Source organism: Anticarsia gemmatalis, chromosome 25 (genome assembly GCF_050436995.1).
Source record: "Anticarsia gemmatalis isolate Benzon Research Colony breed Stoneville strain chromosome 25, ilAntGemm2 primary, whole genome shotgun sequence".
NCBI classification, from domain to species: domain Eukaryota; kingdom Metazoa; phylum Arthropoda; class Insecta; order Lepidoptera; family Erebidae; genus Anticarsia; species Anticarsia gemmatalis.
The window spans coordinates 4,568,952-4,583,660 of NC_134769.1; the positions used below are offsets into that span (position 1 = coordinate 4,568,952).

Consider the following 14,709-nt stretch of genomic DNA (forward strand, 5'->3'; position numbering starts at 1 on the left):
ACATTTAGCGGTAGATTATCTATTCAATATCGTTTTTTATATGAGTTTAAACGCTATTGAATAGATACACTATTGCTAAATGTACTCAGAAACCGGAGGTTAGTAGAATGCCTTGTATGTAAGTATTTTGGGTGGCGGAGGACGATTTTTATTTTACTGTTCAAACTGTTCCAATATATGGTAAAGAAATCCTTCTCCTTGACTTGACCAAGTGTGTTTTAGTTATTATCAACATTATAAAGTGAATTAAAGAAGTAAGTAACTCAATAGTTATCAGTTAAGTTGTGTGGAGGAATTCCAAAACAAAGGTCGAGCTGCCGGCAGAATTACGAGCGTGTTTACATAACACCTCGGATCTTTGGCTCTCGCCCACAGCCTCCCGGCAATGAGAACATTTCACAAATAATATTGCAGTAAAGAGTTTCTATATGATCCAATGATTATGGTGGTCGGCAGCACATGGGGTTAGCTTAAAACTGTTGCGTTTGGAGGATATAATAATATATGTAGGATCTAAGGATATGATTAGATTGTTAATCAAATGTTGTATTGTGAATTGAACTTCAAATATTATTATATTGTTATTGCGAATATGGGTTGGGCTTTCTTTTATGCTGACACGGCGTAACCTATTTGAATTAAATTTCGCATTTTCATGTATTATTTCCTAGCGCTGATTAAGCGGGTATCAAATATCTGTATATACTTATAAGTATGTAGATATCCTTTTGATAATTTTCTCTTTAGGAACGTATGGAGAAGCCACTAACTTCAGTCACGTACCGCAGAACTTAAAATGAAGTCTATCCTGATTGGAATCATTTAAAAACTTCTTAAAGATCTATGGGAAGCAGTCGAACAAATCCATAAATATCGAGTTTTCAAATCATTGAAACACGGACTATCATAAACACAGGTATCTTACAGCCCTGAAACTTAATTAATTTTAGTACACTAATATCCTAAAACTAAATATTTACATACACGTGTACAATTGTAAAGTTAATTAGTAATATAATAGCTATATTACCATAATTTAGAAGTGCTAACTTCCTTATCTTTTTTGTAAGTCTAATTGCATGTAATTATTACCACGAAAAACTAAATGCTTAGTGATTTTAGTGAAGAAGTTGCGCAGAAGTTTTTATGTCAGGTTTTGAAGTCAAAACGACCAAAGAAATTGTCTTAAATCTTCTTGTTATCGTATGGTTAGTGGTCAAATTAGTGCGAAGTTGTTCAAGCCGTCCGAAGGCCTTTGACGTGGCTTAACGACTGTTACCTTAATTGACAACAACCGGGACCGACTTTTTACATGCCCTCCGAAGCACGGAGACGCCCAGTTCAGATACCACTATGCGGTCACCAATCTATGGAATGACTGAGCTAAGTTTCGCTTAACCCACACAACTGGCTATGGGCGCCTCTCTATGTTTAGCTATCTTAAATGAAAACCCCAAAACAAAACAAACAGGAAAAATTACATAAAATATTTAAATCAACAAAAAAACGACTTCATAAATTTCTAGTGGTACATTTTTTTGGACACAGTAGGCAACTAAAAAACCGGGCATCAAAATCATAATCAATCGTGTGATTGACCGGCACGTGTATGATAGTACTATGTTCATAGACGATACATAATATCACGCCTTTTATACCCGAAGGTAAGCAGAGTTAGGAAATATAGGTACCACGGAGACATTTTGCCACCAACAATGTTAGTCATATTGATTAGGGAGCGAGCCTATTGCCATTTAGCGGGCACAGAAATATTCTACTTTAAAAAAACTAACCTTGCAGACTATTTCTTAAAAATGTGCCGATTATTAAGCTGTCACAAAGCAGTGACCATGGGCATGATACCATACTTTACCCAAACCGAAAATCGAGCCCAAGACCTCATGATCAGAAGTCGGAATACCGACCACACCCCAAAGCAGTCTTGTATTACATACATATACATACATACATACATATGAAGTACAGAAACTATGGTACCAAATACTGTTTGATTGTATGCCAACTAATAGCACAGAATGGTAATCGAACTTAATTCGGCTGATTCCATCTTTATAATGACGTCCACAGGTGAGTAATCGATACCACTTGTAAGGATTCAAAATGGTAAAGTCCCAGAACAAAATGATATTTTACAGACAATTTTGCGGTTATAGTCAGGTGTTTATTGTTTTCCTGATTATGACAAATCAGTGATTGAAGAAAAAGTACCGGGTTTGAAACTCGGGCAAATATCTTTGTATAATTAAGTGTGAAACAAAAATATATTTGGATATATTACTATGATTCACAACGCATCTTATGCGCGATTTAGGTAACAATCCTTAAAATATTGTCATCACGGATGAAATCCGTCGCGCATATTATTATAAGCATTTTATGTACAAGCCGCGATAGTTTAAAAACGTTAATCTTTTGATATCTTATTGCAAAACAGTTTCTTGGAGGTGAACGATGTCTAAAATGGACTCGATCTTCAAACACTTATTTGGAAAGGACTGTAAACATATGTGAAGTTTCTTAACGTGCATATATGAGTTTCCCACGGACTTGTTATACGAACCTTTATATTAAGGATATAATAGTTACAAATTAAAAAGTGTTATTATATATATTGTGTCCATTTAATATTGTTTAAGTCTATGTATTTACACTTCCGTGACAATCTATTAATAAAATTACGTGATTTGTGATACAACAATTTCCCAACACAAAACATTTCCTAATATACAACTTTACACAGCGAAACCATTGATAGGAAAAATTGCGAAACATACTTATACGGTCATACACCTTCAAAAATAGCGTCAAAAACGTTCTTATGAAATGTCATTCACCATATTTGACACTAAGATTTGACCATCTAAATGTTGGAGCAACAATAACACGACTATGTACTAAAAATCACACCTTCTTGCAAATTAGGTGATACCAGATTCAGGCAGTAGATATAATTTTCAAGTAAACAGTTTGTGTGCAGTCCAATTGTTATGAAAATATGTTCAAAGTGACTTCTAAGAAAAATATTTTGTATGTTAGTTGATTCGGATATCGCTCTCGTTTATACCACATTTTAGCCATTTGAAGGTTGAATAAAATAACTTATTTTTGGTCTCGATTCTTGCAGTATCTATATGCCAAATTTCGGTTTAGCAGTAAGGTTTAACAGACAGACGGACTTTAATCTTTATAATATTTGTGAATGCGATTTGTTGAGGGCAAAATTTTGATAAAATATTAAGTTAGGTAGTCATTAAATAAATAAAAACAGCAACTACGATGTGCAGAGGACAAAGTCATATTATGCGAGTAGTAGTTAAAAAATAGTAAACTAAAATTAAGACGTAAATTCATGAAGTGTGCGCAGATGTGCAACTATTGACATAATTTTTTACAGCACTACCTAATTACAATAATAGCGTATTTAACGTAAACGGCGAATATTTATGGCAATCTGAATGAGAGTAGAGCTAAAACAGTTTACTGGGATTGTAAATTGAAGTGGAAATACCAAAGATCAGATAAGACATTTGTAGACTATTCCTAGCTTCTGGATTTTTTCTAATAAATTTTATCAACTAAAGCTATATTCGTGCGTCGAAATACTGAAATAATATTAAGATTAGACAATTCAGTGCAGCGACACATCTGCCGAAAATTCGGCGCCTGAAGTATCGATGTTACGCCGTCCGCGACGTAGACCATACTTTTGGCAGCTATACAATTTAAATAACACTACACAGCTTGCGTGTTGAATGAAATGCTCAACGCCGAACGTTTCGCAGGTGTGTCGCTAGTCTAAGTACATCAATATCTTTGTTGAAGGAAGGTACTTCGCTCTCGACATTTAGCTAACAACAGTTATCAGAATCTTCATAGATAAATGACACATGGCTTAAATACAACACATACGCTATAATCTAGTTCACATCTGATTCTTTTCACAACATTCAAATAGTTATTTTTATATCTAGTTTTGATAACTTGCTAAATTATATAACATTTTACATTTGACACTATAAATAACTGAATAAGTAAGGTACGAGGCTGCCAGAGGTATAGAAAATTCTGAATTTTTGAACTTTATTTCCCGCAGGTTTATGCAACTGAAGATGGTTTGTCTGAAACAGCTACTTAATTTTGGTCTTCCAAGTTTTCGAACTATATAGTGGTCCTTTTAAACTAGAAACAGACTTATCATTTCCAGAACAAAGCCGTCCCTAGGGTTAAGCTTGATGATTTCTTGAAATAATTAAAAGTAGGGTTTCCCAGATACAGACTTATAGCCCCCAGGAAAATCCCAACGTTTATGCTAACGGCTTAAGTTTTTTTTTTGCTTTTTACTTGACAGATGGATAATTAGCACTTCACAGTAGACGGGACAAAATAAGTCCTTGATAAAAACGGGATTTCCCGGTTATCTAGCAGCCCTTATTAAATACTGTACAGCATCCTAACTAGTCTATCCACAGACGAATGCAAAATAGCACGAAAAGTACACCTAATATATCTATGGATAAATCTACATAATAACAAGTAAGAAAAGAAACCAGACTACATCAAGTGGCCTTTGACGTTACAAATGATTTGACGCAATCGCTTTTAATCAAGCATAATGCAATATTTGCGATCGAAACTATGTAGTGCATACTAATATTATAAGCTGTGAGTGTATTTTATTTTGTCCTCCTTTTAGATATATATTGGACGGGATGTTAAATAATATTATTACCTCAGAAAATAATTATGACTAAGGTCAGGTGCGTAGAACTCGTAACTAACAGTCCTGTATGACAAGATGTATGGATGTGAATGAACCAGAGGCGGTTTGTAAGGATCGTACCAAGTGCCGTTATCTGGTTTCTGCCTACCTCTATGGGAAGGCGTAATGTTTATTTGTAAAATAACTATTTATTCAACAAAAAAATACAACCGTCTAACTTTCACGGTTCATGATATTCAGCCTGGTGATAGACAGATAGACAGCAAAGTCTTAGAAATAGGGCTCCCGTTTTACTTCGGGCACGAAACTTTAGAAAACAATGCGGGCAAAGCCTGGATATATGCCAGTTTCGGAAAGTGTAAGAGTACCAAAAGTGTGTTGTGTAAGTGCACGCTCAATGCTCATTTAAGCATGTGTACTTTGTATGAATGTAAATAACTAACGTGTTAATGAGTACAGTAAAATTGTAACAGTGTCATAGTAATGGGGTCTTAACTATCTTCGCATTGCATGTCTTTAGTAAAAACAGATTTAAAAATCTCATTCATTGAGTTTCTGTGCTGTGATTCTTAAAATATCGAAAAAAGTATTATATTTTGTTCAGGTAAGTAAACGCTATGTTTAGGTACTTCTAATAATCCTTATAAGTAAATGCGATGTATGTACGGGTCTTTGTTACACGAATAGCTTATAACCTGGATGACTATATTATAATAGGATAAGTGCTTATTAGGTAGGTACTCTGAGTAGGTGCTTTCTAGGCGGAGGAAGTCGAATTTAGAAGATCATAATACGAAAGAATGTACCCTATACATTAATTTAATTACAGACACCTTAAATAATATCACACGTAGTTTTCTTAAAGAATAGGCTGAAATATGTGATTGATGAAGTTTATGTAAATAATAAAATATTATGATTTTTTTATATCAACATATATTTAAAACAGATGTCTTTCGGAACCCATAATTTTAAATAAAATTACTGTGTTATTACTAAGTAATCAGTAGCTGTATGCTGACCAACACACCGTTACAAAGCCTAGACTAACTACATCTCCGGCCCGTGACAAATCTCGATAATATTATAAATTACTTTTACATTTATTTTCCCATTAGCCTGTACATGGATATCAATTAGTGTCACTTTGACAGACGGGCCGATTGGAACATTTCCTTTGCCTGTATTTAATCACTGGCCGAATTATCTATGGAGTTACTTATTTGTTTTGTAAATGACATATTTCTGAGCGAAAGTATTAATTACTTGGTCCATTGACTTATAATTTATTATAAGAGAGAATATTATACTTTAATTTACCTACCTGAAATGCTATATAAATGAATATATGGCTAAAGGAAAGTACTTAATACATGAACTGTATTTAATCGATGAATAAACAGCTGAGTTTTATTTATAAACATACTTCACGAGGACGATCTGTCTACGAATATAAGTTAATGTAATTAACATAATTTTATTTAATTTTAAATTCTTATTAAAATTTTCTGTCTACCCTCTTCAAAAATACCGAAACTAATATTATTTTTCACGTAAATAGTTTTGTAAAATATTAACGTTACACTTAGTCTAAGTCTAATTGAATAGATATTTAACTTTAAACGGTGTGTACTTAATTGTTTTAAATTGTAAATTGAAAAAAACTTACCAAAAAAAATTAACACAATATTTCACGATAAAACTTCACCATTCACGAGTACCACAAACACTAAACATTTCGTTTTTAAATTATTTTCCCGCCAACACGCGACGTTCGACAGCCGAAATTGCGCGCGATGTGACAGTCGGGCAGCGATGGACTGTCACTTACAAAACGTGAAGCGGCACTTGAGAGCTATCTGACGGCCACGAGGCCGACAAAGTGAGCGTAGTGACTCGTCGCGTTGCACTCCGAGGTACAAATATCATTATGTATTTGCACCAACGACGAGTGACAGGAAATAATTCGCACCCACCTGGACTGCGCACTCGCAGTCGCTTGTCGGATACATGGGGATTATTATTTGCTATTTTTAGTACGATCTGTTAGAGTGTTGACCGTTAGATTCCAGTCTGAACAATCATAGATATCTTGCAGATATTGATGAATCTTAATTAGCGATTAGTCTTGGCTTCGACTTTAATTAAAGACTGAAAAAACTGAACTGTGATTAGTATTGATTGGCGAGGTTTCTGAGATCATCGTAATTATTGTTCTATTGTCTTTATAGCAACACATCATTTGTTGTCAATTGCAAAATTAATCATACCATTCAATTATGAAGTTGGAAGAACCTTCTATTAAAAATAGCATGTCGCGTTAACCGTATCAACTTCAAAAGGTACTATTTACGTACGCATTTATGAGATAAACGGCTCAGATAACTATCGGCACAATAAGAGTAGTTACTTCTTAGATGTAATCTTTTGAGATATGATCATAGAGATCTGCGCAAAAGTTACGCAAAACAGTTTAGGTTTTTCCACATTTAGCAAATAGTTTACTGCGAACTATTTGCTAATTTATTTAGTCATCGTAGTGACATCAAAGCCTAGCCCCTCCACCATTCCGAGAGGAGAATTGCCCAGCAATGGGTTAGCAAAGTATCACATTGTCTTTTCTTCTTTCTTTTCGTGGTTAATAGAACTCATTAGCTGCATATAGCTAAGCTACATGAGCTATTAAACGCCTGCTACAATGTTCTAAGGTATACACCGACGCGTAGAGATTTCTCAAATTTTGTTTCACCAATGCTATACAAATCCAATTTTTACCTACATATACTTATGCAAAAGGTGCGAGCTATAATGTTGAAAAAAATATCTTAGCAAACATCGGGCTGCATTTTGAGAACTCGAGGCCCTGAGGCGAGAAATCCTAATATTACTTACCCATATTTTGTTTGTATCACCAAAGGCATCCAATAGTAATCATGAGCGCCGTAGATACACCCTAAAATAAATGCTAAGCCAGCTCTTTCAGAACATGCAGTAATATTGTCGCAAGGAATACGCCATATCAGCATTACTATGTGTCTGTAAGTTTCCTAGGCACTAGGTTGTAAAGTTTATCTCAACAGACTGTAACAGATAAACCTCAAGTATGTTAAATCAGATCAAAGTAACAAGGCCTACAAACAGGTGCAATTGTGATGACTAGTGCGTACAATTTGCACTTAGTAGGAGCCGCTTAGTGCAAAAATTTTGATTTTTATCTTATTGACAAGGACTTTCTTCCGTGCATGGGCTTTTACTCCACAATTTCTTGCATTGTGAAATATGTAACTAACTTTTAACTAAGTTACCTATTTGATTGTCGATGATAGTAGATTGAATCGATAAGCTAAACTTACGAATCAAACGCTAGTTCAAGTATACGTATATCTGATTTTTTTAGTAATTTGTAGGTATACTGCAAACATTGTCTTTTATTTTTTTGGAACAAAAAATGTTTTCGTACTAGTGATAAAGTTATAACAGTTTTCGGTAAGTTACATGAATTTTAACTGTACTCTTAGGCTTTCTCTTTTTCATATTGGTCCAAGTTCATCCTGGAAAGGGGTTAATGGTAGAAAAGAACACAAGAATATATTTATATAACTCATTTATTTTATATTCACATTGTAGTTACGAGTTTCAAGAGGTGAAACACCAGCTTTTACATATAAAATGAGAACAAAAATATTTTCACAAAAAATAACTAGGTATAAGAGAAAATGCGTTCCAACGAAAGCTAAAATGTTGTAGTAACTAGTAATGTCGCTATAGTCGTGTTATAGCAAACGATACTTAATTTAACTATAGGTACTTGGCAGTTATGTTGCGAGAGTCGAGAGATGAACGTTATGATTAATACTGATCGATGCCAAGTCGAGCCAGAGAGTCAACGCCAATGTGGAGGAGTTAGAAACACGTTACCAACATTAAACTATCACGATTTGAACAACAGGCTGAACGAATTGACTCTCAGCCCTCACGTTTCCAAAGTTAAAAAAAAGCTATACAATAATTGACTAAATACCTTAAATCGCTATGGGATAGCCGTGATGATACACAAATTGTGATTAGAACGAAACAATGCCACATACGCTACACAACAGCTGGGTAAAGCCGACACAAGCTAACACGACAGAAACTAAGAACTGGACTGTACAAGCTACACAAGTACACATACAATATCATGTTTTGGTATCACTCCATTACGTCGGCGCCGCACACTGACCACCTCACTAGCTACGACACAACCACATACACATCGGTTGCCACAACTTCTACTTGGTCACAAAAAGCCGCCAGTGTACGGCGGCCCTATAACAATAAATGTATCGTCACGTCGCAAATAATAAACTAAGGTCATCGCACAATTTTATTAATGTCTAAATAAGACGATCCAGACTACTAAGACATTAAACTATTTATTGAGCATAATTATAAGAAAACGGCAGTCAACTTAAACACAATTATCCAAATAAAAATGCTATATTGAGTATAGTGAGATACGGTCAAATGATAAAATACGCTCGGGGCAAGCAAGCACGTACGGAACTTTACTTAACTTTACAGAGGGGTTCCGTGGGCGAGGGACGATGCTGAAACCTTACTCGTGTTACCAATAATTATAGTTTTTATTATAAAACTTGAGGAACATTCCGTGCCAAATAAACAGGCTGGTATCAAAAAGTAATATCTCATACAAAAGACATTGTACAAATACCTGTAATATACATACAACAATCCTATTCGTGATTAATTTTATACAACATTGACTAATATACGCGTTATAAAGTTTCATAAGTGCTTGCTCCAATACAATCCCACAAAATCGAAATAATACATTTCATTTGTAAGCCATAATAAGTTTGTGATACACGATCTTATGTACCAAGAAAACTACAAACTAAATCGAAAAATAAAAATAAAATAAAAATGCATGTTAATTGAATATAAACATCATAGGCCTTTTGTAAATTGTTACAAATATAATAATATCAGGAAGACGAAATTAAAACATATTAAATGTCAAACATTGCACTAATACACGGATGTCGGAAGTTCCTACGATTGTATCAAAAACATGCACATGACAGACAGACAGCTAACAGAAACAGTGTTACATAACAGCGTGACAGTGTAACACGACGTCACATTGTTATATAACACTAGGTCGCTACGGTACACGCATGTTACTACTGTCACACATGTAATAGTCTCATATTACGCGTGTGACGAGACGCCAAGTTCGAGGTAAGTATTCGTTACATCTCGGAAGAATCGCTCCAAACACACATTAGTATACATCATTGAATCAATTCTTACAAGCTAACGTACACCTATACTTTACAATAATGAGTGTCGACTAGGTTCATACAACGCACAGTTACCTCGATCCTGCGCGTGCTCACTCAAGTACAGCTCTATAACAAATGCTCATGCTTTGATATGTTTGACAACTTTCGACAACAAAATAATAATATACTATATACTGTGTGTATATAAAGTAGTAAAATAAAAATGCTGTAAAATGTACTTAATATGCGCTATATAATAAGTGTAACTCTCCATATAAGTATGGCTCAAGATACAATATTATATCACCCACCGGCGCGAGTATACGAGCGCTTCACAAATCATAATGTAAAATCATATCAATGAATCACAACAACCACTACGCTAATTCGACAAAAAAACCTCGCGTAGCTTAGCTCCTTAATCTAATTCAAAGGCCTTGTAACTAACTACCCTTATATCCTTTAAGAATTCCGATTATAAGGTCACCATTTCGTTACGAATACAGCTTCATCATATCACTTGAGAACAAATTAACTAATTACACAAAAATTAACTTAAATCGAATTATTTAAACGTAAAAATGACATTTGATTCTGTAGAAAAATGTTAAATTATTTTAGTCACACTTCGTTCGCTTACACTAGAGCCGCGCGGAGGTCCAGGCACCGGCACTCAGTCCTACGTTACTTAGTGAGATCAATAGGCGCGGGGCGGCGAGGTCGCGCGGGGTCGCGCGGTCACGCGGTCGCGCGGTCACACGCGCTCGCGCTCGTCCAGCGACTGGTCGGAGTCGCGGTCGGGCCGCAGCTCGCGCTCCAGGTCCAGGCTGCGCCGCTCCAGCTCCAGGCGGGCGCCGGCGCCGCGCCGCCCGGCCTCCAGCGACGACACCTGCACACGGCGGTCACGGTCACGTCACGTCACGTCACGTCACGTCACGGTCACGCTCGGACACAGGCGCGCGGGCCTACCTTGGCGAGGCGGCGCGGCTCGGGCGGCCGCTAGGACGGCGCGGGCAGGTGCGGCAGCTTGGCGGCGGCCCAGTAGCGCTGGCACGCGCCGCCCGCCACGCCCGCCGACGACCCGCCGCTCTCCTCCGACAGCGCCGCCTGCAGTTTCGCTTCTGTAACAGACGAACGATGCGGTCCCACATTTTAAAGAGGGTTACAATGTGATTCGTCACAGCAAAAGTATTTCGCTCATTCTTTATTCGTTCTAGAAATAATTGTAATGTTAATAACCTCTCAAGCGCCCGGCCACCGTGTCACGGTTGAAAGTGCTACCCCCGTCAAGCGCCCCGCCACCGTGGTACGGCAAAACGATCTTACATTTAAAAAACGTAAAAAAGAAATACTAAAACTATCTTTATTCCTTTCAAACATATTTGACATTGAAGCTGATGAAACGAGACGACGATCTAATGCACACACTTGAATAAGTGGTTGATATAGGCCAGAGAGCACCATAAACAACATCTGACCCAACGACATGTTCCTTTATGACCAATATTGTAAATACTTTTTTTAACTAATTTTAAAGATTTGAGTATATTTTACAGTTATATTTTTATGTCATTATTCATTAACTACACGATAAGACCTTTCGTCATATTATTTTTTTTGCCTAAAAATATTTATTAGACTTTCTTCAAACACATGCCTAAAGCACACAATATTCAGATTAAACCGACTATTGTGCTAGCACTATCAAATATTATTTGTGGTTTATTGTTTTAATCTATAGCAAATTTTATGTAGATTTCAAATATATAAGGTATGTCTAGGGTGTTAGTATTAAAATATGACGGAATCGACGCTTAAACGCCAACCGCCAATTCAATTTCGCGCGCCATTTTTGGCCCGGACGCTTAACGGTATATTTGAATTTTGACGTTGGGGCGCTCGAGAGGATAAGCTTGCCGATGTGTCGGCTAGTGAGTGTGTGCAGTACTGACTGGCGACTTGCGAGGCGGTGAAGGTGACGGGCGTGCGCGCGAGCGGCGTGCGCAGGGAGCCGGCGCGCGCGCCGCCGCTGCCGCCCGCCGCGCCGCCCGCCCCCGCGCCGCCGCCCGCCCCGCCCGCGCCGCCCACCCCGCACCCGCCGCTAGTCTGCGGACAACACGCACGTCATAACTACTGCCTGCCGTGGAACAACACCCTTATAATCAACCCAAACCACCAAAAGGTCCACCGCACTCCGATCTCTCACGGCTGTAAGATAATTTTTAAATCACACGTCAATGTTAATTAACAATATCGTATTAACGCAGGACTCGTGTTTCCTCCGCAATCCAATCGTGAATCGCGGATCGTTGATTCAAGTCAGTATGGACCCAAACCATTTTACCATTGTTCCCATATTGACAGACATAAGAAAACTAAAATTCAAATTAGTGACACAGTATAGTTATGTGAATATATTATATCAATATCAACAATTCTGTTATTATACATTGATAAATCAAATCTAAGATCATGCAATCTAGATGCCAAATTATTAAATCGTCGTAAAATACAGATTAAAAAATACTACTTAAATTCATAATAGCAAAGCAACAACATTCCGAAACTCTACTAAACAAAATAATAAAACGAAAAATGCATAAATGTTTACAGTCTATTTGATTTCTCCTCGTAAACATTGTCTCGATGCCCGTCACAACGCAAGCGGTTTTAAACGCTTGATTAACTGGGACAGGATAGATAACGATCTATTGCATGCTGCATTCGCGTGACAAACTAAACATTTCATCAAACGTCTATGCTAATTGCTATAAAATTACCAGCTGCGCTTGTTTTATAGATTTGTCCCCAATTTGCTATTAATAGTAGGACGTTTGATATAATGTCCGTGTTTAATTATGTTAATTGAGAAACTAGTGCTTGTCGACAACTGCTTATTACAAATTATAGTTTGATGTTATTTATTGTTAGGCCCCTTGTTTGTGGTTAATGGGGCATTGACAATAAGGGATAGGGATAATTATACGGAACCAGAATTATTTTAATATTATTATGGTAACCCCCATCTATTTAGCAGCAAGGATTGCCTTTTGGCTTACTATAATATTGTGCAAATAGACACAATTTAATTGCACAATTCAAAAAATATATACGGTCAATAATATTCTGCAATACGCCATATTGTGCAACAAGATCGTCTTTTACGGGAGCCTATGCAGATCTTCGGAAATAGTTTTTAACCCTTATTATTAATTTAAACAAAGTTAATTTGTATCTAAACTGTTAAAATTATCAACAAGCATGTGCAAGCAATGTGCAACAAGATATTCTTTTACGAGAGCCTAAGACAGAAATTCACGGTCATAATTTTTAAATCATGTTACTCAATTCTAACATATTTGACGCTCTATAACGCTTCTATTTCACAGTGAGACTGACCTGTGATCTAAAAATACAGCTCCATTCACTCAGTTCAGTGGAGAACGTAACATTAATGTGATATAACTTAGAGCCAGCGGTTATGCATGCTTAATCATTCAAGTGATCAATGCTAAATCTAGAATTTATATGAATATGAAGTTACCTGCGTCAATGCTTTGTGAAAAATAAAAATAATAATATGACTTTTAGGTGATACTAACGATTTGCAATAGGAAGCCGGCTTAGGTATTTTTATAATTAATTAATGATTGAAATCAATCAGCACAGCAAAGCAAAGTGTATGCGTAACTATTATTTAAGAAATACAGATCAAAAACGCAATACCTTGGTACAAAATTGGTAGACTATTAATAAAACATTATAGTCCATTGAAATGTTACAATTTGAGGGCCGAATATTGCATTTCTTAGAGGACGCAATTTTATTTTTGGAACATGTAGGGGGGGTCAATAGAAGCTTAACTTGAAGTTTGTGGGGTCGCCACTCTTGTCCCCCGGCCGCCATCTTGGAAAAGGGGGTAGAAACACTTTTTTCACTATATCTCGGAAACTATGCGTCTTACAATAAAATTGTAAAAGCATAATGTGTAGCAAATTATTTTGCCTACAAATATGTCTAATAACTTTTTGTCCTAAATTAACAATTAAAGAAGTTATAAGCAAAATAGTGAAATATTTTTTACAAAAATTTTCTTTCCCAATCCGGTCTATTTCGGAGCACTGTTACTGAGTTTCTAATTAATGAAATTAAAAAAAAATATACGACAAAATTTTCCTCGAAAAATACTCCACAAGATTGGTCTGAGTTAATTTTTTTTAATTTATTCATATCAGCTTTGGCTTTTTTCCAAACTATGTTGGAGTCGGCTTCCAGACTCACCAGATGCAGCTGAATACCAGTGTTTTACATGGAGCGACTGCCTATCTGACATCCACAACCCATTTACCTGGGATATAAAACGATACCCCTGGTTAAGACTGGTTGTCAGACTTTCAAGCTTCCGAGTACTGTTAACGACTGTCAAATATCTTCGAAAATGACAGCCGGGACCCACAATTTAACGTGCCTTCCGAAACAGAGAGGAACTCGATATGTGTAAGATGGTCACCCATCCACAAAACAACCTGGGCAAGCGTGGCTTAACCGCAGAGATCCATCCGCGTGGCTGTCGCTAAAAAAAGTTATAGAGCAATAAAGAAAATAATTATAAAAAAAATTGCACTTTTTTGCTTATAACTTCTTTAATTGTTAATTTAGGGCAAAAAGTTCTGTAACATA

The 14,709-nt window shown here is 36.5% G+C and overlaps 2 protein-coding genes across 6 annotated transcripts in view; both read right to left on the reverse strand.

Moving 5' to 3' along the window:
- Positions 1-8,330: 8,330 nt before the first annotated feature.
- LOC142984037 (uncharacterized) lies at positions 8,331-11,975 on the reverse strand. Its single transcript, XM_076131346.1, has 2 exons — positions 10,999-11,975; positions 8,331-10,918 (listed from the first exon to the last, which is right to left on the reverse strand). The coding sequence occupies exons 1-2, from the start codon at positions 11,178-11,180 to the stop codon at positions 10,768-10,770; spliced, it is 333 nt and encodes a 110-aa protein (XP_075987461.1). The 5' UTR covers positions 11,181-11,975; the 3' UTR covers positions 8,331-10,767.
- Dyrk3 (Dual-specificity tyrosine phosphorylation-regulated kinase 3) overlaps positions 8,331-14,709 on the reverse strand; it is a 144,988-nt gene continuing 138,609 nt past the window's right edge. For 2 of the 5 annotated variants that reach the window (XR_012960131.1, XM_076131343.1), the window contains one exon: positions 8,331-11,150. Coding sequence is in view for 1 of the 5 variants with exons in the window: in XM_076131345.1 (XP_075987460.1) it covers positions 12,131-12,135 (5 nt within the window). In the remaining 4 variants the exon portion in view is untranslated. Of the gene's footprint in view, positions 11,151-12,061; positions 12,136-14,709 lie in introns of those variants that run through there. The other 3 variants (XR_012960132.1, XM_076131344.1, XM_076131345.1) reach the window with 2 other exon arrangements.

Coding starts and splice junctions, on each gene's coding strand:
- LOC142984037 (XM_076131346.1), bottom strand. CDS start 11,180: ATGTGGGACCGCATCGTTCGTCTGTTACAGAAGCGAAACTGCAGGCGG. Junction 10,919..10,998: donor AGCCGCGCCGCCTCGCCAAG/GTAGGCCCGCGC, acceptor CGCCGTGTGCAG/GTGTCGTCGCTGGAGGCCGG.